The 22,448-nt window shown below is 49.4% G+C and overlaps 7 protein-coding genes across 7 annotated transcripts; 4 read left to right on the top strand and 3 right to left on the bottom strand.

The window, feature by feature from the left end:
• Positions 1 to 134: 134 nt before the first annotated feature.
• On the top strand, positions 135 to 1,544 carry FRD1 (Fumarate reductase 1; the record flags this gene model as incomplete). The annotated part of the gene is made up of 1 exon (XM_036643082.1): positions 135 to 1,544. One exon carries the CDS (start codon positions 135 to 137, stop codon positions 1,542 to 1,544), a length of 1,410 nt encoding a protein of 469 aa, XP_036491466.1.
• A 355-nt stretch (positions 1,545 to 1,899) lies between these two features.
• On the bottom strand, positions 1,900 to 3,241 carry PR1 (Cuticle-degrading protease; the record flags this gene model as incomplete). The annotated part of the gene is made up of 2 exons (XM_036643081.1): positions 1,900 to 2,709; positions 2,771 to 3,241. 2 exons carry the CDS (start codon positions 3,239 to 3,241, stop codon positions 1,900 to 1,902), a joined length of 1,281 nt encoding a protein of 426 aa, XP_036492235.1.
• Positions 3,242 to 7,683: 4,442 nt separating this feature from the next.
• CGCS363_v011231 (uncharacterized protein) lies at positions 7,684 to 8,481 on the top strand (the record flags this gene model as incomplete). Its single annotated transcript, XM_036643080.1, has 1 exon — positions 7,684 to 8,481. The coding sequence occupies one exon, from the start codon at positions 7,684 to 7,686 to the stop codon at positions 8,479 to 8,481; it is 798 nt and encodes a 265-aa protein (XP_036491467.1).
• A 743-nt stretch (positions 8,482 to 9,224) lies between these two features.
• CGCS363_v011230 (uncharacterized protein) lies at positions 9,225 to 11,544 on the top strand (the record flags this gene model as incomplete). Its single annotated transcript, XM_036643079.1, has 2 exons — positions 9,225 to 11,348; positions 11,539 to 11,544. The coding sequence occupies 2 exons, from the start codon at positions 9,225 to 9,227 to the stop codon at positions 11,542 to 11,544; spliced, it is 2,130 nt and encodes a 709-aa protein (XP_036491468.1).
• Positions 11,545 to 11,929: 385 nt separating this feature from the next.
• On the bottom strand, positions 11,930 to 14,599 carry CGCS363_v011229 (uncharacterized protein; the record flags this gene model as incomplete). Its single annotated transcript, XM_036643078.1, has 1 exon — positions 11,930 to 14,599. One exon carries the CDS (start codon positions 14,597 to 14,599, stop codon positions 11,930 to 11,932), a length of 2,670 nt encoding a protein of 889 aa, XP_036492147.1.
• Positions 14,600 to 15,305: 706 nt separating this feature from the next.
• Positions 15,306 to 16,312, bottom strand: ustQ-2 (Tyrosinase ustQ; the record flags this gene model as incomplete). The annotated part of the gene is made up of 3 exons (XM_036643077.1): positions 15,306 to 15,535; positions 15,594 to 16,019; positions 16,069 to 16,312. The coding sequence occupies 3 exons, from the start codon at positions 16,310 to 16,312 to the stop codon at positions 15,306 to 15,308; spliced, it is 900 nt and encodes a 299-aa protein (XP_036492146.1).
• Positions 16,313 to 19,856: 3,544 nt separating this feature from the next.
• On the top strand, positions 19,857 to 21,113 carry ustQ-1 (Tyrosinase ustQ; the record flags this gene model as incomplete). The annotated part of the gene is made up of 5 exons (XM_036643076.1): positions 19,857 to 19,972; positions 20,028 to 20,056; positions 20,116 to 20,421; positions 20,477 to 20,703; positions 20,790 to 21,113. The coding sequence occupies 5 exons, from the start codon at positions 19,857 to 19,859 to the stop codon at positions 21,111 to 21,113; spliced, it is 1,002 nt and encodes a 333-aa protein (XP_036492142.1).
• Between the last annotated feature and the right edge of the window lie 1,335 nt (positions 21,114 to 22,448).

Here is a 22,448-nt window from a genome sequence, read left to right as displayed (position 1 = left end):
CCATCCGGCGCTTCGTCCTCACCCTCATCTTCGGCATCATCGCAGCCATACTGGGCATGCTATACCACCGCCCACTAACAAACGCAATAAACATCTTCACACATCAAACATCGCACTTTTCATCCACATTCAGAATGGCATCTCACAAGCCCGTCATCGTCGTCGGATCCGGCCTAGCCGGTCTGTCTGCCGCCCACGAGGCTCTCAAGGCCGGCGCCTCCGTGCAGATGCTCGACCGCGCGCCCAAGCCAGGCGGCAACAGCATGAAAGCATCGTCCGGTATCAACGGCGCAGGGACGCGGTTCCAGAAGGCCCTTGGTTTGAGGAAGGATGACCTTTTCTATGAAGACACGATCAAGTCTGGCGGCGTGCGATTCAAGGAGGCCAAAGGAGTCGTTGATCGGCCGAGGCTTGTTGATTTATTGACAAAGAGCTCCGGGGGGGCAGTGGATTGGCTAGTTGACGACATCGGTGTCGACTTGAGTGTTGTTGCGCCTTTGGGAGGACACTCCATGGCAAGAACGCACCGCGGGGCGGGCAAGACGCCTCCTGGAGCGGCCATCGTGACGACTTTGTTGAAGAAGCTTGGCGAGAACCCCGAGTTTCAACTCAAGAACTCTGCCGAGGTCACGTCACTAAAGGTCGTAGACGGAGTCGTCCAGGGCGTCCAGTATACCCAGGACGGAGAGCAACATGACCTCGAAGGAGCCGTCGTCTTCGCCGTCGGAGGTTTCGCGGGTGACGCAAACGGTCTCTTGGCCAAGTACCGTCCAGACCTTGCGGGTCTCCCATCAACAAACGAGGCCCGGCCTGCTTCGCACGGCATCCTCGAGGCCGTCGGCGCAGAGTTTGTCGACATGGATAGCGTACAAATACACCCCACTGGCTTCGTCGACCCCAAGGACCCGGAGGCGCAGTACAAGTTCCTCGCAGCCGAGGTCCTCCGCGGCGAAGGCGGCATTCTTCTGTCAAACAAGGGCGAGAGATTCGTCAACGAGATGGAGACGAGAGAGCATGTCAGCAAGGCCATCATGGCGGTGCCACCAAAGGAGAACAGCGAGACGAGGCAGTGGGACGTGACTCTGCTTATGGACCCTGGTGCGATTGAGGTAGCCGAGGGACATCTGGGCTTCTACCTCTGGAAGGGCTTGATGGAGAAGAAGAAGGTCAAAGATCTTAGCCCGGAAGTTATCAAGGCTGTTGACGAGTACTCGGCCCTGGTAGCCTCCGGAACGGACACGGCGTTCGGCCGGCGGACGTTCGGTCGGTGGAGGCTGAAAGCCGGGGAGGGCAACCGCGAAAAAGAAGTTTGCGTCGGCCGGGTCACGCCGATTACCCACTTCACCATGGGCGGTGCCTCATTCAACCTCAAAGCCCAGGTGCTGCGCGAGAACAACACTGCCATCGAAGGTCTTTGGGCAGCAGGTGAGATCACTGGTGGTATCCACGGCGACAACAGGCTTGGAGGATCATCACTGCTGGAGTGCGTGGTTTTTGGAAGGATAGCAGGCCAACAGGCGGCCAAGTCGGCATTGAGCTCGTGATTTAGGATACACGTGTAGAAATCCATGTGTACATGCTTTTGATAACCAAAACACGATCATTCCATCATACATGTAGCTCTTCCGGCATCATCAAGTTTCTGGGCAGGCCTCGTGGTCTCAATGAGCTTATCTCTTATGGTATGTTCACACTCATCTGTACGTTTCTCAAACACATATTGAAATCTAATGTACATAGAAATGGTTGAAAAATAATCACAGGCCGGACCCTTCCCGAGACCCCAAGCCGGCTACCGCCTCATCCAGCACCAGACGCTCCCGCCCTTGACCAGGAAATTACTCCAGCGCCACAAGTGAAAGGCTTCTTCTAAACTCCAAATACACTACCACACTTCATCTACAGAAGGGTAGTCTTGGAGAGCGCGTGACGGAGGTTGAACTTCTTGTTCACCTGCCTCGCAATCACCCTGCTGCCGTTCACAGCCTTGGCCGTGCCGTTGCTAGCAAACCCGTTGTTCGCGAGCTTGTTTACAGTCGTGCGGGGGACCTGTCCAATCGCGCCGTCCAGCGCGGTCTCGGCAATGTAGCTGCACAGCTCGACGGGGCTTGTGGGCGCGGAGCCGAGGCCGAGGAAGTACGCGGCCAAGCCAGCAATGTGGGGGGAGGCCATGGAGGTACCGGAGATGGTCCTGGTGCGGCCGTTGGGCCAGGTGCTCAGGATGTCGGTGCCGGGCGCGAGGATGTCCACGGAGGCGCCAAAGTTGGAGTACTCGGCGAGGGTGTCGGTCTCGGTGGTCGCGCCGACGGTGCAGACGCTCTCCTCGGAGCCGGGGGATGAGGTGCTCGCGTCGGCGGCCTCGTTGCCGGCGGCGGCGGCGAGGAAGTGGCCGGCCTTGACGATGGCGGCGGCGGCCTGGTTGACGGCGTTGGAGGACTGGCCGCCGAGAGACATGTTCACGACGACGCCCTTCTCGCAGCCCTGCTGGCCCGCGGCATCGGCGGCAACGAAGTCCATGCCGGCGATGACGGCGGAGTTGGTGCCCTCGCCGTTTTGGTCGAGGACCTTGACGGCGAAGAGCTTGGTCTTCTTAGCGACGCCGTAGGTGCGGGAGCCGATGGTGCCGGCGACGTGGGTGCCGTGGCCCTGACCATCGGAGTCGTCGTTGTCGGCGTAGTTTGCGAGGAAGGTAGCGCGGCCCTCGAACTCCTGGTTTCATTGGTTAGCCCGAGGTTCATCGACATGGCATATGTTCGAGTTGGGTACGTACGGGGTGCTCGACATCGATGCCGGTGTCAATAATGTAAGCGCAAGTACCCTCACCAGCGCTGTCGTCGTAGCTGTACGTCGTTCCACCAGGCGAAGAGCTCGAGAGTCTGGCAATTCCCCACGGAGCGTTGGTCTGGGTGGCGCTGATCGACATGATGGCATCCTGCTCGATGAAGTCGATGCTGGGGTCGTTCTGCAGAGTCTCAATCTCAGACGCGTTCAGCGTCGACGCGAACCCGCGGAGGTTGTTGGCGAAGTTGTAAACGTGGTCGGCCTCGGCGGCGAAGGCCGACATGGCAGTCGCCATCGCACCGGCCTCGGCCTCGGGCTTGAGGCGGACGATGTACTTGTCGGCAACGAGCTTGACGTTCATGCCTCGGGGCTTGATGAGGGGCGCGGGCTGGGCACGGCGGGCGGACGGGGCCGCGAGGGCCGTCAGGGGGAGGAGGGCGAGGATCGTTGGGAAGTGCATCTTGGCGCTTAGTCAAAATCCACACAGCACACACACGGAAAAAGCAAAAGAAGGACTTGGAATAAAGAGTGGAAGAGAGGGAAAGGAATGAGATTTCAGATCAAGATCGTAGAGAGCGGAAAGTCTGTTGAAAAAGAATGTGAGATGTGCGCTGGTTGAATGTTTGGCCTTTGTGGTTCGATGGGTGTCGAAGCCTGGGTGGTTCCATCAACGTCCTCAACATGCGGCAGACCGTCAGAGTCTTATACTCCTGCATGATCATGCATCTAGCCAAGCGAACATCAGAGCGTCCCAGAGCCAGTTCTTTTCTTAGTGTGTCGTGGATTCCCACGGTTCCCCTTTCGGTCCATCATCAAACCCGCTGTTTGTCCAAGTCTGGCAGGTGGGCAGATCAAGATTTCGCTGACGGCTCGCGGCTCCGCGTCTCCTGTTGGACGGAGATGGGGTCATGGATTAAACCGCGGGCCCCGCTGCTGGAGCCGATGTTTGAATTAAAGGAAACCAAGGCCAGAACTACCGGGGACCAACCACGGCCGCCGAGAGAGCCTCAAGTCGAGACAGCCACCCGTTCGACGGGCTGCCAGCTGCAGCTTGCTTGCGCTGCCGCTGGGCGGGATCCATGCACTGTTGCGTTGGCCCCGTTGAAAGTGATGTGTTGTGGTGGGTGAAAAGAGGGTTGGAGGGCTCCGCTTCCATGTCGATCACCGCGCCGGGGGTCTTCGGGCTGCCACCTCCTTGACACGGCAGTGCTTTTTTGCGGATCAGGGCACCACAATCAAATGTTGAGAGAAAGGAGAACGAACAATCGAGAGCGAATGGTGGCTGGAGGGAACAATGTTTGTCTCGCTCGTTGACAGCCAACAGAGCTGCCGCTGCTGCGCCTTTGCCCAGCAAAGCTCAGTCTCAAACCCCTTCACCGTGCAGGCAAACCGCCCAATGGGAAACATTCAACGACGGTATATCCATTCAGAATTAAGCATGAGCCAGCGGGTCGCACACGCTGGGACGAACCAATCCGGATATGGGATGGCATCCATGAGATCCAAGAATGGCTCGTTTCAGGGGTTTTGACGCAGCTGATTCGCCACGCTGGAAACGCCGCCAAGGAATTGACCCGATATGCGATCAACATGTCTCACTTCTCCGTCTGGCCAACCAACGTTGCTTATTGGCAAAAACCAGTCGTTCTGAGGGGACGGAAAGAAAGCATGATGGTCTATCTGCTGGTGGGGTTTCGGAGAGAGGCTCGCTCGCCTGCCGGGATCCTGTGTGCCCTGATTGCTCCAGTATTCTGGGCAACCGTTATTGCGATTTTCTCAACTGCTGTGGGGGTCGAAAAGGGCCTCCCTATTTCGGAGTTTCGCTGGAACGACGGGGATCATGTGCATTTCACATGTGGCCAATAGAGGGTTAATGCTTGCACTGAAACCATGACAGAATTACTTGGACGAGCTGAGAGATAGACTCCTCAGAGACACAGTGTCGCAGTTTACGACGTGATGCGATTTTCGGCCGGTCGGAACTTTTGTTATCTCAAGCAACTACCCTGCAACCTTGTTTGCGATCAACGCGGCGTTCCGGATCTTCATTCGTAAGGTTGGGAAATAAGCTTAGCACAGCGCGTGTGCGCGATAATGTTTTGACGGGAAGGAACAGAGACGACTGACTCGGTGTTACACCAGCTCATGCGGGCTGCCGCCGCCGAAGGGGCTTGGGAGTTGCCAAGAGAGGGGGATACGAATCTTGATTGATCGCATCTCAGACATCAAACGGGGAGGCTTGACGGCAAATTTCTGCAAGACAGGGACGAACCGGTATTGGAAGGTGTGCTGGATTGGTGAAACCAGCGCGCCACATGATGGAACATTCCGTCGGTGAGGAAACATCGTCATTTGAGCAGGAGGTTATCGCGTTTCTCGAATATTGTCTTGGTAACACAGACAAGATCCTGGTGTTCCCTAGAAACGCTTTGATATGCCAGGGCAGCATATGATAGAACGGAGATGATGACTGGACGCAAAGTGTGTGCATCGGTAGTCTGAAAGATGTCTTAGACAGTCAGGTCTGGTGGCAATACCTTCCATTCGGCTGTGAGCTTGAGGTCATTGTTTTCTCTCACAGTGATGCATCCACGATATCCTCGCCGATAGATAATCATTGTCTTCATACCACAAGCTTGAGTTCTGTTTCCGATACAAGGCACATGGAAATCACTCGGCGCTCGGCGACGTAATCACAAGAAACTTCAGTAGCTACAGTCACAATGTCTTGAGAAACGGATCTAGCTTAGGTCTCCGTCGCTACCCATGTCTACATAGATTCAAACGATCCTGGTTAGTGGTAACGTTCATGTCAACCACTGTTCAAGTGTATTTGCGCACCGTGATTTGGATGCGGAGGACTCCGGAACGGCTGTTCGTCTGTTGTTAGGCTGGGTCAGTGCTTGCCAAGGATCGTCACACGGCAATTCCACATTGCAATCAAATCAGTTGTAGCTATTATGATGCCAAAAAACGCACGTAGAGGCGGTGGGCTTTCAGAGGACACCGCTTATACGACGCCGACAATTGCTACGTGAAGAGGAAATAAGAAGTAATTAGAAACACGGTGGATTAATCATATATTCAGCCATACCAAGCACGTTTGTGGAATAATGGAGAGAATCCTATGTAGTTGTTGTGTTATTAGTGTTGAAATCGGGTAAATTGGGTTTAAATGTACTGAACACAAGTGGTGCCTGTTTCATTAGTAGTGAGAATAATTCTACTTCTGCTGGCTATCAGGCTATAACAACTCGAATAAAGTCACCGTTGACTATGCCAACCTGCTGTTCAGATACGGCCGGATCACCTACCGCTGAGGTCGCGCAATCCGGGATGCTCTCATTCGTTGATCCTAGAAATAGCGAATTGCTCCCTACACTGAATCCTAGGATGAACCGGTGGGATGAGACTGTTCCTAGGGCTCAATGTGTACTATCCACAGCTAGTCCGCCGTTCTTACAATCAGGAATACATTAACGGGTATGGGATAACCTATTGGGCAGTACTCGTTGATGACCTCTATTTCCTAGAGTTCCGGGCATGGCAGGACCTCAGCTTCCCCAACACTCAGTACTTTACGATCTTACTTTGCTTGCCATAGTAGTATGCGATGATTTTGTTCGTTAGCATGGCTATGTGGCGCATTACATGAAAGAGAACTGCAGCCTTAATGGTCTAGAAAAGGGCTCGTCTTTGAGGCACTAGACATGATGTCCAATAAATACAATGAAGTTATGACCGCGCTGACGAGACCGCGTAGATTTAGAGTTCTCAGATAGTTCAATCATTGCCAGCCTGATTGCTTGGTATTGTGCCGTCTTCAGGATGCGAAACTGCTCACAGGCCTCATAATGCCCAGGGTGGGGGTTTCAGCAACCGCTGTCATCCGTTTCTCCCTCAGAATGTCGCCGGCGGAAAGTATAAATTCCAGCTACCTATGTCAACCAAGTGCCAAAACATTCATTGGTTGTTATACTTTAAGTCCCGCCTCACATCTCATCTTGAGTTCTTCACCAACGTTTCAGTGCTGGACACATTTAAGAATTGGCCCGCAAGAATTCCCAGTCGATCGTTACTTTCGCCAACACTCTCTCTTACCCGACGAAGATGGAAAAGCTTGAAGACGCGGGGGCGATCCACGTTGCTTTCAAAGAGCCGCTCGACAGGATACGAGGATGGTTTTCCGGAGCCTGGTCTCTCAAATCGAATTACAGCTTACTCGAAGGCGACGACATGTACTCCCCGACCGAACTGCCGCTTGACGAAACGGAGAGATCACCGTCCCTCTCGAGAGCCTCAATCGGATGGCGGCCCGTCAGCCCACAGCGCCTGTTTTGGTTGGCGGTACCATCGTATGTCGCTCGCGCGTTTGGCCGCGGCACGGCAGACTCGACTATCCCGGCCCCGAACAGCACATCGTATTTGAATGGTCTTCGCGGCATCGCATCGCTCATTGTTGTACTGCAGCATACTATAGACGGAGATGTAAGTCACTTGGAGCGCCGTTGCTTTTGTTGGGCCAGGCACCGACGATCGCCATGGGTGTGAACAACTGATTCTCGAAAGTCGACTTACAATTGAGTTCAACAGTACTCGATCGTTCATCATGCCTGGGGCGAGGACGATGAAAATCGCTATTTTATCCAGCTGCCGTTCGTTCGCCTCATACATAGCGGAGTATTTATGGTATCGGTCTTCTTCGTCATCAGCGGATTTGCTCTCACATACGGGCCCCTAAAAAAGTCCCATGCGGGACAAGGCGCCACTGCTGTCACTTCTTTCCCGTCTAGCATCTTTCGCCGTCCGTTCCGGCTCTTTCTCCCTACCATACCTATCATCGCGATCTCGACTGCCTTGATTCCTTTCAACGGATTTTACGCTCTCAACAGCTTCGAGCCTATGGAGCCTGTCGCTCTCGGTCTTTGGGGCCATATGCACTACATGTGGTGGACATTAATAACTATCATCACCTCCGGCTCAGCCAACACAGTCATGCCTCAGGGTTGGACTTTGGCGGCCGAGTATCAAGGATCATTACTTGTGTTTCTATCCTGTCTGGCCTTCCTAAAAATGGCGCCCATCGTACGGATGTCATTTACCGTCCTACTCCTGAACTACTTCTTCTACCTACGAAACTCGTACTCCTGCCTCTTTCTCGCAGGCATGCTCATCGCCGACTTTCGACATTTGCGGGCAAAGATGCCAGGCTTACCGATAATGGCACGCAAGATCACTACCGTCACATCATGGCTGCTGCTTGTGCCTATTATCTTTTTGGGCTGCTGGCCGATGCATGGTAACGCTTTCGCAGCACCTGGATATTCGTGGTTTATCGAGTTCGACACGTATGGCTTCGGACCCCAAACCTTCTTCCAAGCTACATGTGCTGTGGCTTTGGTGGTAGTGTTGGAAAACCTGCCTCCTTTACAGCGTCTTCTTAATACCAAACTGGTGTTATATCTGGGAGAGATCAGTTACAGTCTCTATCTGGTTCATTGGGGCTGTGGCAAGAACTTTCTTACTTACGGCCTCAAACTCGAGATGATAGAAGCCGGGTATAGCCTGATCGCGTCATGGGGTTCACTTTTTGTTATTTCAATGGTGTTATGTTTTTGGCTAGGGGATGTCCATTGGCGCCTGGTTGACCAGAAAACAGTGCGATTCTCACATTGGCTGAGCAGGATTCTTGGCATATAGCGAGCGATGTTTGCGAGACATTGGCCTCCTGAAATCCCTAATAGATATCAACTATACCCGAGCTAGATCATGGAAAAGGCTTCTCAGCCCCTTACGAGACAGCAAATTGTGCAATAGCGGAATGAGGCTGTGTTCTCATGTTCCCGCCTACTCACCCTACGCCTAAGCTCATCCCATGCATCATTATAGTAGCTGGAAAGCAACAAAGTTTAGAACGAGGAGCCGAGAAACCTAGTAGCATCTCAACATAGACAAGCCGGCACAATTTGCCAAAATGGCTTGAAGTACGTCGACACACTGGGACTTGCAGTCGGTAAACTGGGCAAGCGGCACTCCACGCTCCCCCACACGGAGTAGTCCGGTGGCGTGGCATGGGACTCCGAGCCAAGAATATAACTGCCGAAAGGGACCTGTCAAGGACATTAGCCTGAATACAACTCAACCCGTGCAAGTCATTAAAAGTCTGAGGTTCCGAGTGTGTGATAATGTCGGCCGAACTACAGCGGTAAACGGGGGATTAGGAGACGAATTGATCACCAACCCGCAAACCTCGCGTCGAAATAAGCCGACAGGCTTATTCTCACTGATCAGGAATTTCGCGAGAGATTTTGTCAAGACATGCATGAAGCCTCTCGAAAGACAGTTCCATTTGCGGCACATAAATAGATATAACAACAAACAGTGTAATTACAAGAAGATTATCTCATGGCTTAGCCACGTTCTCTCGCTTGCTACGATCAATCATGGCGGTCTCGATCTCCAAAGTCTCTTTTGAACACCATCCCATCGCACTTGGAATTGGTGAAGAGAAGCCACGTATCTCCTGGCGCTTCGATGGCCTAGAGCAAAACTGGACTCAGAATGCGTACCAGATCGAGGTCCAACGCCAGGGTTCATCCAGCATTCACGGCTTCGAGTCCTCTGACTCTCTCTTTGTGCCGTGGCCACAGCCGCCCCTCGCATCAGCCGAAAGGGCTGGTGTTCGAGTGCAAGCCTTCGGTGGTGTAGGAAATTCGTCAACTCCGTGGTCTGATTGGGTTACCGTCGAAACCGGCCTCTTGACCCAGAAAGATTGGTCTAGCGCGGTTCCCATCGCTGCCGATCGAGAAACTGAGGTCGACGGACCCAAGAGACCAATCTACTTTCGAAAGTCATTCAGTCTCAGTAACGCAACTAGATCCAAGATCAAGTCCGCGCGACTCTACATCACCGCTCTTGGTCTTTACGAAGCTGAAATCAACGGAAGGCGCGTTGGTGATCATGTCATGGCACCGGGATGGACTTCGTACAACTTCCGCCACGTCTACAACACCTACGATGTGACCGACCTACTGAAGCCAGGCCAGAATGGCATCGGTGTACTGGTTGGCGAAGGCTGGTTCTCTGGCATTCTGACCGCTGCGGGGAACTACCGCAACAACTATGGCGATACTCTAGGCGTCCTATCTCTGCTTACCGTAACGCTTGCCGACGGGACCAATATCAAAGTGGCCACCGATGATAGCTGGCAGGCTAACGAAGGGCCTCTGACCAGTTCAGAGATTTACAACGGTGAGATCTATGACGCGCGGCTTGAGGGCAAGATCCGCGGCTGGTCAACTGGACAGTTCAATGGCAGCAACTGGCTGGCAACGAAGGAACTCTCTCCTTTGAAGGGCAAGCTTATGCCTTTGGATGGACCACCAATCAGAAAGGTGCAGAACATCTCTCCCAAGCAGGTATTTTCGTCACCGTCTGGGAAGACGTTGGTGGATTTTGGACAGAACCTGGCAGGATGGGTCAAGCTGTCAATCAAAGGACCCGCATTCTCGGAGAAGACCAACATCACCCTCCACCACGCCGAAGTCTTGGAAAACGGTGAGCTCGCCCTTCGACCGCTTAGACGCGCCAAAGCTACCGATACTCTGATTCTTGACGGCAATGTCAATCAGACCCGGATCTGGGAGCCTCGATTTACGTATCATGGCTTCAGATACGTTCAAGTAGATGGATGGCCCGCAGAAGTTCCTCTTGGTGAACACACCATCCAGGCAGTTGTCGTTCACAGCGACATGGAGCGCACGGGCTGGTTCGAGTGCTCTGATGGGCTATTGAATCAGTTCCACGAGAACGTCGTCTGGTCCACCAAGGGGAATTTCTTCGGCATTCCGACCGATTGTCCCCAAAGAGACGAGCGTCTCGGCTGGACTGGTGATGCTCATGCCTTTGCACCAACAGCCAACTACCTCTTCGACACTTCCGGCTTCTGGAGAGGGTGGCACCGAGACATCTGGTCTGAGATGCAGAGACAGGACACCATGTACGTCCCATTTTTCGTCCCGGTTATTCCACCGGAGATAGACACCAAAGCGTGGAATCCTTCGAGGCCCTCAGCGTTGTGGGGCGATGTTGCCGTTGCTGGGCCTTTCAACCTCTACCAAGCATACGGCGACCTCGGAATGCTGCGAGAGCAATACAACCAATCCCAAGCATGGATGGATAAGGGAATTCCTCGAGACTCTCAAGGACTCTGGGCAAAAAACTCTTACCAATTCGGAGACTGGCTGGATCCCAAGGCCCCAGCCAGCAATCCCGAGAGAGCGACTACCAACAAGTATTTGGTAGCGGACGCATACTTGATCAGAATGACGGAGCTGATAAGCATTATATCGACGGCATTGGGACTCGACAATAAGGCTGAGGCATACAAGACACAACGCCTGGAGCTCATCGAAAGCTTTCGGGAGACTTGGATGTCGAATGGCACAATGCCCAATCGGACGCAGACTGCGTACGCGCTTGGTCTCGACTTCGGAATCTTCAATGAAGAACAGCACAACAGTGCCGTCAGCACTTTGAAGAGCCTAGTCGCCGAGAATAACTATCTTGTGGGGACAGGCTTTGCGGGGACTTCATCCTTAGGCCCAGCCTTATCAAGGAATGGAGCAATTGAAGACTTTTACCGCATGTTACTGCAAACCCAGGTGCCATCTTGGCTCTACCAAGTCGTCATGAACGGAACAACGACATGGGAGCGATGGGACAGTATGCTGGCTGACGGATCAGTCAACCCCGGAGCTATGACCAGTTTCAATCATTACGCATTTGGTTCCGTATCTGACTGGATACATGAGAACATCGGGGGTGTGGCTCCTGCCGAACCCGGATGGAAAAAGATTCGAATTTCTCCGGTGCCTGGGGGGAACATAACAAGCGCCAGCTCAAGATTTATCAGCCCTTACGGTGCAGTATGTGTGATGTGGGAAATTGATGACAAGCGTGGTTTCCACATGGAAATCGAGGTTCCTCCAAACGTAAGAGCTGAAGTCACTTTGCCGGGGGGTAATTCGACTACTGAGGAGGTTGGATCCGGACGATACAAATTTTATAAGCCAGGTAGTTATTAGCTAACTTGAATATAAACTTTTATCCATACTCTGTTTTCCTTGAGGTCAAAACTTGCTCCATGTTAACAACGAAATTTGATGACCCAATCCTCTTCATCTTCCTCCTCCTCTTCCTCCTCAAAAATGGGTTCTGCTTTCCAAGGAAGATCATACCCAAGCCTTTGGAAATGCATGAGGGCCGCCTCGCCTCTCGTACAGGTTGCGCCTTCTTCCCGCCACGTCACACCTGGGATGGGAGGACCCCAAAACTGGCCCGGCCCCAGCCCCGCAGTCAGCACGCGCTCAAGATGGTCCGCGGAAAGCCTCAACATGAACAGAGCTCGGGCCAGGTCCGGGTGATTTTTGCATGCCTGCAAGATTTCTACCACGTGGCAGGGCATGGCAGGCTTGCGGAGCTCGTTGGCCACTGGTCCGATAACATCTTCGACGAACGGCCTGATGTCTTCTCTGAGATCGTGTAACACCCAGAATGCTTGAGCATGAAGAACAAAGAAAGGGAAGGACACTTGGTAGGCCTCATATTCCAGTGCGTTGGAAAGGTCGATGATCACGCTGGCAGGGTCCATGGCCTCGGGATGTACCGGCTTCCTGGCAGCTTTGCCGTTGGCCTTGGTTTTCTTTGGCTTTTCTGGCGTCTTCGAATTCTCCTCTGCAGGGAAGTGGAAACGCTCGGGGATGATCTCATAGACATCCTCAAGTCTCCAGGCACCTGGTCCCGTTCGTCCGTAGTCGGCGACGTATCTGTCATAGAACGCCATCCAAGTCGGGGTGTTGAGTTGGATCAAACGGTGGTATACATCTTGAAAGACCTTGGTCCGAGTTTTACCTCGTCGCTTGGAAGGATCCATGAAGCTCGTGGCCGACACGCCCAGCTGCATCATGAGACTTTTGGAATACTCTTTCATCTCTCTCGGGACTTTGCCCCCGATAAAGAATTGAGAGGGCCCGAGTAGAGCCATGGCTGCTTCTAGATCAGGCCAAGGCTGTTGAAGTTGCCCTTCAGCCTGCACAGCGTTATACAGATGCATGGCGCAGAGAATTGATCGGGAAACGTTCGCGGAATGAATGCCTGTGCGGTACATGGTGATCCGGTACGCGTAAAGAAGCAGGCCACATGCGATGGGATGTCTTTTCCAAAAGCCATGTTTCTCTGGTTTGGCCGCGCTTCCAAGCTTTTTCTTCTTCTGCAAAGCCAGCTTGGCCATGTAAATGGGATCCTCTTGTAGTTCTAAACAGCCTGTGGCCACTTCTCTCATCTCGTGATCATATTCGTCGAATTCTTCGAACACGTCCAAAGTAGTGAGCACCCGATAATACTCGCTGAACTGATCACACAACTTTTGCATGATATCTAGCATCTCGTCTTTCGGCTTGGAGATCTTTTTGCCGAGATAGTGGTGAATATCAAGCAGCACCTGTGACGCGAAGGCCAGGTAGAAGGGTATCTTCCCAGTTTGACGAGCTTCCCTTAGGCCGCGCAGTAGGTTGTCTTCGATGACATGTGGCCATTCTATCAACCCGGATGGATCTTTCTTTCCAAGATGGTCGTCAATGAATGCGAGATCCTCAAACACATGCTTGAGAATGTCGCGGTCGCGGTCGAACTTCGGGACCCCCTTCCGAGCCATGACATCCTCCATATTGTCGAGGTTAACAGGCTCAATGGGTTTCTTATTCGATTGCAACCCCGGTAGTACCTCGCTGAGGATACTGAGCGTGTTCAGAAAGCTCTCCCTGCCGCCAATGTAGAACAAGTCGTCCACGCTGTCATCAATTCTGAGGCCAAGCTCTGGTGCGTCGGTGTTTCCAGGCGTCAGAGACCAAGATACGATCAGGTCGCAAAGCATATAATGCTTATTCTTCAGCGCACCGTAGAAACCATTCTTTTGCGCCTCGAGTACCGGTAAAACGTCGTCAATCATATGACGTGCCAAGTCGAACCCGGTGTTGGAGGCAACTGCCACAGCCGTCAAGTCCGCATCGGACCCTTCGTTATAGTTTATCCACATGGCTTTGGTCGCACCCCGAACATTGATGAGATCCTTCCATAGGAGGTCCAGGATGAACAAGGCGTCCGTGTCAGACATAGTATCTTCGGCCTCGTAAACAACCTTCGGTTTTTCAATGTCGGGGGCGTCGAGGAAGTCCTGAGAGGGCTCATCCACGGACAAACCTTCGAATTTGTTGGAGAGATTTGTCTCGACAGACTTGGCTTCTGGAGTCATGAGCGGTCGAAGAACGTCGCGAACCTGCTCGAGAATGCCGATGAAATAATTGTGGCTCATGTCGGACTCTGGGTTTCGTTTGTTCTTGATGCCAGCTAGCTTCGAACTGAACTCCTTCCGCAGCCGGATGACCCGATTAATTGCAATTGCGAACACTCCGGGCACTTGAGCCTTTTCACTCTTCGAGGTGGATATGAATTGAGCCAGCGGGATGTACTCCGCAACGGCAACGGTGTATTTCTTCGGGCCACTTTGTTCACCACTGTCGGCGGCTTTCCCGGACTTCCTCGGCTTCTTCTTGCCCTTCGAATTCTTGCCGCCTTTGCTCTTCGACTGGCTGGTCGAGCTGGTCTGGGCAGAGACTGAGGCTTCACCCCCCGCGGCAACCTCGGAGAGCAGGTCCGCAGGATACCCACATGATTTTGCGGTTGTAGCCAGCCATGACGCGACGATGTTGGTGTCTCTTTTATACTGTTGGTAAACACTCTTCATTCCAACTGGAGGCATGGTGTGATATTGTCGGATCTCCCTCGCGGCGACAACGACTCTTGATCACGAAACACATTGCTGGAGGTATGGGATGAGGTTCGCGCCGCGCAAATTTAGGCGGGGTAGCGATTAACGTGATTTTCTCCACACACTATCAGCGGGTCTTGACCCCCGAGCCGCGGATAGAGACCAATAGTGTTCCGGAATTGGAAAAAAAACAATGTTAAGCTTGAACTTTCAATTCCTGTGCTCAAAAAGTGCGACCCTCTTCGACCCTCCTCCACGGATGTGGCGTGAAGCTAGAACGCAACCGGAATTGTGGTACCTGAGCGGGAGTGGCAGGGAGGACGACGAGAACGGAAACGACACAACCCCCACGCACTAGATGTGAAAACGGCAGAGGCAAGCAACCTCAGGTTCGACACCCCATCAGACAGTTATCGACATCAAAGTGGTAGTTCCAGAAAGTCTCGTTCCAGTCTAAATTTAAATGAGAGGAAGCATCAAAACTTTCATTGCTATTGCTGAGGTACTATTTACAACGTGAAAAGAAGGACTGTTGTTGTTTGTAAACGAGTGTCATGACATGAAGAATAGTTGCTGGGTGCCTCAGTAGAACAATAGTTGGTGTTTCTCTGTCCGACCGAGTGACCTTTAACCGGATGTTGACGTGCCGAGATGTGAAATTGGGCATTGACAGTCGGAGACAGCCATGACTGATTGTCTAGTAGGTGTAGCAGAAGATGTCGTTCTGAACCCACATGACATCTTCAACCGTGGGAACAGAGTCGACCCAGCCGTCAACCATAGACAAGACATCCGAGAGAGAACCCTCAACAGCGGAATCGTTCTGGTATCTGTTGCCGCTGTACTTAGTGAGTCTGCTGCTGTTGGCAGACTGCCACTCCCACCAAACTCGGTCAATGGCTCCGTGGTGCAGGAAGAAAACGGGATCTTGGTATTTTCAAATTAGTTGCAATCTTCTCCAAGTAGTCGATGATGGTTTACTCACCATTGGGGGAGTAGTTGTTGGCCATGTCTCCAGCTATGGCAGCATGTCCGCCTCTGTGGAGCCCGCTCTCAATGCCAGGGCGGAAGGCAGAGTATGAAGAATATTCGGGAGTGGTGTTGACTTCAGACGGCGAGTTGTATTGCTCAAGCACAGACATGTCGAACTCGCGTTGAAGGCAGTGATTGTCAGGGGTCGAGACATTGAAATCTACGAACGGTCCAGATGCAATGCAATGGGTCGACTCGTCTCCATCACCACCAAGCCCGGTATCGGTATCGAAGACGGGAGAGGAAGCGCCGTCGGCGTAGTCGAGAGACCAGTCCCAGTATGGGACGGTGCTGTCATAGTTGCAGTCATTCTGCAGAGCTTGCTCGTAGAGCCAAAGGAACCATCTGTGCCAGGGAAGGAATGACGAAACGAAGTGGACTGCTCAACTGGTTAGGCCCAACTCTCATGCAGAAAGGTCTTCACTCACTCTCAGAGTCCAGCTGTGTGTGGACGTTCGCAAAGTCATCGTAAAGACTGGCCGAGCCCGAGTCCGAGGACAGACGGGACGGTGTGTCTTTGAGACACTTGACAGCCTCAATGTAGGAGGACTTCTGGTCGTCGGAAAGGTCACGCCATTCAACACGAGTGGTTGGGTTAGAGCAGGACTGGCGCTTGATGGCCAGGCCGTTGGCAAGAGCCAGCAGAGATGAAAAGGCAGCAATGAACTTCATGTTGAGGAGTACTAAACGATTGACTCAAAGGCGGGTTGTAGTTGAGAACGAGTGATGGTGATGATGAAGTGTTGATAGTGGTGAAGATAATTTCCGGTTAAACGTCTAGCTGATGTCTTTTATAACGTCCTACACCTACTTCTCAGCTACCCCCACATTTCAGCTACCCTAAAATGCTTTATTAAAAATGCTTATTACTATTTTTAAACTTAAATAACTTTACTAATTTTTACTTAATTATTATTATTCTTTTTTTAAAGTATAATAACTACTAAATACGTTAGTATATAGAGGATAAAGTTTCTTAGGTATTTAAAGCTATTATAGCTAATATTAGTTTATAAAAAACTATATTATAGTATAATACTCTTAGAATAATACTTTAATCTTAAATTTATAGTATTTAAATAAGAAATATTACTTTTTTTAATCTATAAAAGCTTTCTCTAACTTAGAAAAGCTATTTAACTAAATAAGTTTAGATTTAAGTTACTTTAAGCTTATTTCTAACTTATTAGTAACTTAAGGATTTTATTAAATATATTCTATAGATTTATAGAAATTTTTAGTTTTTTAGAAAGAACTAAATATAGTTTTTTATTAAAAGAAACTTATTTATAAAAGTTTAAAGAAATAAAGTAATTAATTTTTAATATATTAATAATACTTTAATTAATATAATTAAGTAATAATTTAAGTATTTTATTATACTTAAGATTATAGCTATTAAAGTTTCTAATTAATATAATATAGATAAAACTAATATTTTAAAAAGTAAAAAATTAAATAAATTTATTCTTAGATTATTAGAAACTTATTTTATTTATAAGAAATAGCTTAAATTATATATTTAGATATCTCTAATTAAATATATTTCTATAACTAATAAAATATTACTTCTACTTATTATATATAAAAGTAAAAATATCTAATAGTAATAGTTCTTTTTAGATCTAATACTATATAAATCTTAGAAGTTTATAGCTATAGAAAATAAGTAAACTTTAAACTTTATAGCTATTAAGTAGTTAATAGAGGTTTTTATTTTTTTAACTTAATTAAAAGACTTTTTAGAGGTTAAATTATTAATCTTAGATAGTTATAAAAGTTATAAAACTACTATTTTTATATATATATATTTTAAAAATAAGATATATTTATTATTCTTATTAATATATATATTATATATTTTTAGCTACTTAATTAGTTAGTTTTTAAGCTTTTTAAAGTAGTATATAAAAAAGAGCTTAGATTACTAACTAAATAAGATATTAGTATAGTTATAAGTAAGAGAAATTTTATTATATATTATAATAAAGTATATAAAATAGCTTTAATAAATAAAAATATTATTAATAATTAGAAATAGATTAATTTATAGCTTATTAGTATAGCTAAACTTCTTATAAACTTTCTACTACTTAAGAATACTTTAATCTCTACTAAACTAGCTAATTAAGTTTATAAAAAGCTTTTTAATAATAAAAAAGTAAAAAATAAGTAGTAGATATATTAATAGTTTTTTAGTTAATTCCTAAAAAAAAAGATAAGTTTTAAGATTAATTTAACCTATTTAGTAAACTAAATAATAATAAATATATATAGTATTTACTTTTTTAAAAAATTTAAAAAAGTTTTAATAAGAAAATATACTAATTAATAGTAGTTTAGTAAAAGATTAAAGTATTATAAATAGAAGTTAATACTAATAAAACTAAGAAATAGAAAAAAGTTAAAATAAACTTAAATTTAAAATTTACTAATATTAAAACTATTTAGAAAGCTTAAATTAAAGTAAGTAAACTTAAAAGTAGTATAAATAAATCTAATAAGTTTAAAAACTTTAGTAATAGCGAAAGTTATATCGTTATAGTATTATAATATATATAAATATTAGTTAAAGTTAATATATATAAATATAAGGGTATTAAAAGTAGGTAGCTGAAATGTGGGGGTGGCTGAGAAGTAGGTGTAGGATGTTACCTATTAATGCTTAAGAAGACTCATATTACAGCCTCGAGTAATGTATTAACCCGCCAAGTGACAGATCTCCCATGATCCATTCTGAGTGCCTCCACAGCTTCGGGCAGTCCGGAAATAGTCGAGCCTACGTATACTGTCGCTCACAGACGCGCCATACCGGCAAAGGCGAGGCCGCGCATTGCATCACCATCGATGTGACCATGCAGTTGACCGGTGCCTCCTGACAATAGTTGACGTACTCCATCGAGACGTCGCCTTACCGCCAGTATCACGATACTGTACGACACCACGGCTAGAGCCTTGCGGCATGAGACAGATTACGTGTTCCATGCTAGTTCAGCTTAAACAGAAGACTTATCACCGCTACTATCACTTCACTCAGCCATCGGGCTGTACACACTGACCATACCCAGATAATTGACGTCGTAAAGAATATGGGCCGTCAGTCACTGACCCCTCTCCACAAACATTATTTTGCGTCCGTAAATAGAGACAATTATGCATATCACAAGGAATTGCGATGTTCACATCATTTTTCCTACTGACTCTGATCCCCGTCAGTGGAACTGTGACCTGAAGGTAGCACGGTGAACTAAATGGACCAGTAAGGTAGCTATGGAGTGGTATTCCATATAAGGCGGTCTGTGCAAGAGCAGAGGCGTCCTGCATTCGTGTAGACATAGAACGCGCGTTAGCCTTCAGGAGATTCAATGACTAAGTTGTGGTGGTAGATTATGGACAGCCTTGTTAAGTGCGGATAGACCTCCTTGGCTATGACCGCCCCTGGGAGACGCGATCGTCCAATCAGCCTCGATATGACCGTCATGACGAACCCCTTGCTGCGAGCGTTGATCCTTGCTCCTTGGGTATCCGCATAGGTTATTGTCTGCGAACCGCGCCGCTCTTACTGCACGTCTGCCGAGTTCCCCTGGCAGCCTCTTGGCACACCCTTTTTTTGTCCGCATTATTTTTGTGAGTTCCGTACTCTTTTCAAAATTTGCATTAAAACTAAAAGGACTAGAATGCTCTTTTGTAGATATTTGCTGCAAAGGAATTAGCATGGAGTGTTGAGAGAAGTAAGGTGGCAGCTTTAGCCGAATAGGTAAGTTTTCCGAGACTGGCAAATTTTCCGACCAATATGTTGTTCATATTCGTACGCTCAACTGAAAGCCGCATTGCTCCATCCTCCAAGCCCAATCTAAGCTGAGCAGGCTAGCCTTGTGGAACAATGATCCCCTGGCGAGGTTGCGTAAGTTGTCTCCGCAGCAGGGAGGCCCATTACGTCCCGGTGAGGCTCGCCGTAACGTTGCCACTCTTGACAACTGCTGTCATTCAACCCCTCCCAGTCACAAGCTAGGCGGATTTACAAGTTCTATCATGGAAAAGGAGGTCGGTCGTCGGTCCTTGCGGAAGAAAAGTTTCTATATAGGAGCATACAATGTCGTTGTCGTCCCAAGCTTTGCAATAATCATCCGGTGTTACCCTCCAATACTCCGGATTCTGCACATCGAACCACTCTACTTCGCTCATTCTGTTATTCTCGCACTCATTTTCGAACGCCATGAAGATTTTCCTGGCTCAATCTGCTATCTTTGGCCTCTTTGCAGTCTCATCGGCTACAGCTGGGCCCCTGACAAAACGCAACGGGACGTGTACCCAGAATCAAAGAAAGTCATGGTGAGTGTCCCATTGACCTTCCGCAGAGCTCGGCTTATACTGAAATATTCCGAAGGAACGCTCTCACCAACGATGAGAAGACCTGTAAGTCTACTGGGCGAACTCTGCTCACGATGATCAACCATTGACATGTTGTTTGTCAGCTTACATCGAGGCTGAGCTCTGCCTCATGAGTCGCCCCCCACGTGCGGGGGTTGCAGGGGCTCAAAACCTTTGGGACGAACTGCACTACACCCACATCTATCAGGGCAACTACATCCATTACGTGGGCCATTTCTTGCCCTGGCATCGGTATTTCGTCCGTGCTCATGAGATGCTGCTGCAAACCGAGTGCAACTACACCGGCGCCCACCCATACTGGGATGAGCTTACTGATCTGGAGACCGCCCCGCTCAATCAGTCGTCCATCTTCGACCCTGCCTACGGATTTGGAGGTGATGGTCAAGGAGGTAAGACTCAGCCGAGTGGGTCTATCAACTTTGATTGGGTCTGACCGTGATTCAGATGACGGCTGCATCGCCGACGGACCCTTTGCGAACCTCACTCTGCACATGAAAACCGCCAGCAGCAACAACACCTATTGCCTCCAACGCAAGCTCAACCAAGACGACCTTGACACAGCAGACAGCGACAACCTTGTTGAATGCTTCAACAAAACGTCGTATGATGAGGCATGGCAATGCTACAACGGCTCTCCTCACGGCGCTGGACACGGCGCAGTCGGTGGCCTGGTAAGACAACCCCCACACCCTTGCCCAGGTGCCGTCGAAATAGAACTTCGGGTAAAGTTGCTGACGCGTTACTTTGCGCTAAACAGATGAGCGACCCTATCGAGAGCAACGGAGACCCGCTCTTCTACCTCCACCACGCTTACTTGGACCGCGTGTGGTGGCAGTGGCAGGAGGCCAACTTGACCGCGCGTTTGACCGACATCAGTGGTCAGAATATTCCCGATCAGTCGATCCTAGACATGGCTGGCCTTTCTGCCCCCGGCAGTGAGCTCACGGACTACAATGGTGATAATGGCAATGTCACAACGCTCAACCACGTCCTCTTCATCCAGAACTTGGTTCCTAACGTCACCATTGCTGATATCATGGACATCAGAGGCGATGTCGTTTGCGCTGAGTATGTCAACTAGAAGCCTTGGAGCCGTTTGTTCTGAAAACCTCGGGTCACTTGGCCAAACATGGAGAAGTCGAGCGCGGTTTCTGTCCTCTTCAATGTACATAGTATACGAATTGTCTTACATTGTTTTTGTCCTCATGTCATAGAAAATACAACAACCACATTTGATCATGCGTAATGATTGTAAGATCTGAATACCCACTAAGTGAGCTTCTTGCGCAGTGGGTAACTAAGCCTCACATTGACCTGTGCTGATAACGCTTTGCTCGCAACCGTTCCTCGGGTCGTTTGTAATCCGTGTTTTCAAGCCCCGGAAACCGAAACCGAGAATCGCCCAGGCAAAGGACACTCAATATCAAGCAATAAGTCTAAATTTTCGCCCTTTGTCGCCTTGGCCGGCAGATCGCGACGCGTGTCATGGGTCTTGTAGCCCCTGACTTCCGCTGCGGTGCCAACCGGGACTGTAGCACGGCAGGTGGGACCCGGCCATGGCGCACCGGGGAGGCGGGGCTCCTAGAGAAGCGAGCTGTCTCGTAGAAAATTCGATGTCGATCGTAGTTACATCGAAATAGCACCACAAGCTAACGAACCACATGAATTCGTGAGTAACAAATAGTAGCCGGCAAGTTACGAGGTGAGGCTCGACACTAAATGATGTTGACGAATCGACGGAGTTGTCATCCACATCATTCTCGACTTCCATATCCCTCGGAAACAAACAACTTTGAGAGAAGCGAATGTGATTGCACGTCTAGTAGTCTAGTAGTCGAGTGGTCGCATCGGTAAGGTGGGGATGACGAAGTAGAATGCCAGGCCTAGAATCACGAGAATCAAACGGAGAGGCTTACTTGGAGTCACGCTAACATACCAGCTTCACTAGCAGTACGCAAGCGTCTCTTAATGTGATCCAGGACAACACGCGTGTTAAGTGAAAGGCGGCAGTCGTTGCATTCAGGTCGGGGACATAGGATCGGGGTGTTAGGCCGGGGAGATAAGCTTTACGTTAAGTCCCCGGCACTACATTGTTCCCAATTAAGATCCACCCACGACTCAACAACCAGGAGGCGGAGCTCAACGAAGCATCACAAGGGTGCCTGCGGATACCCGCCGAATAATGATCAGAGCGCTCGTAAAAAATGCCAACTTCCGTCAGTTGAGCAGTAATAGCAGGAGTGGATGTCCTGGGCTAGGCAGGCTGTGCTAGAAACGTGGCTGGGTGGCTTTGAGCGCATCACGCATTGGGCTCCATCAATAACGGCAACGGCAGTTTGAGCCAGCGGGAAATGTTCAAGTGTTCAAGGGAAAGAAGGGACTGGGAATGGTTCGCATGAAGCGGGTCGGGACGCCT

This window comes from Colletotrichum siamense, assembly GCF_013390195.1.
Source record: "Colletotrichum siamense strain Cg363 chromosome Unknown KSG_Cg363_contig07, whole genome shotgun sequence".
Taxonomy (NCBI): Eukaryota; Fungi; Ascomycota; class Sordariomycetes; order Glomerellales; family Glomerellaceae; genus Colletotrichum; species Colletotrichum siamense.
This window is presented reverse-complemented; position numbering and strand designations above follow the sequence as displayed.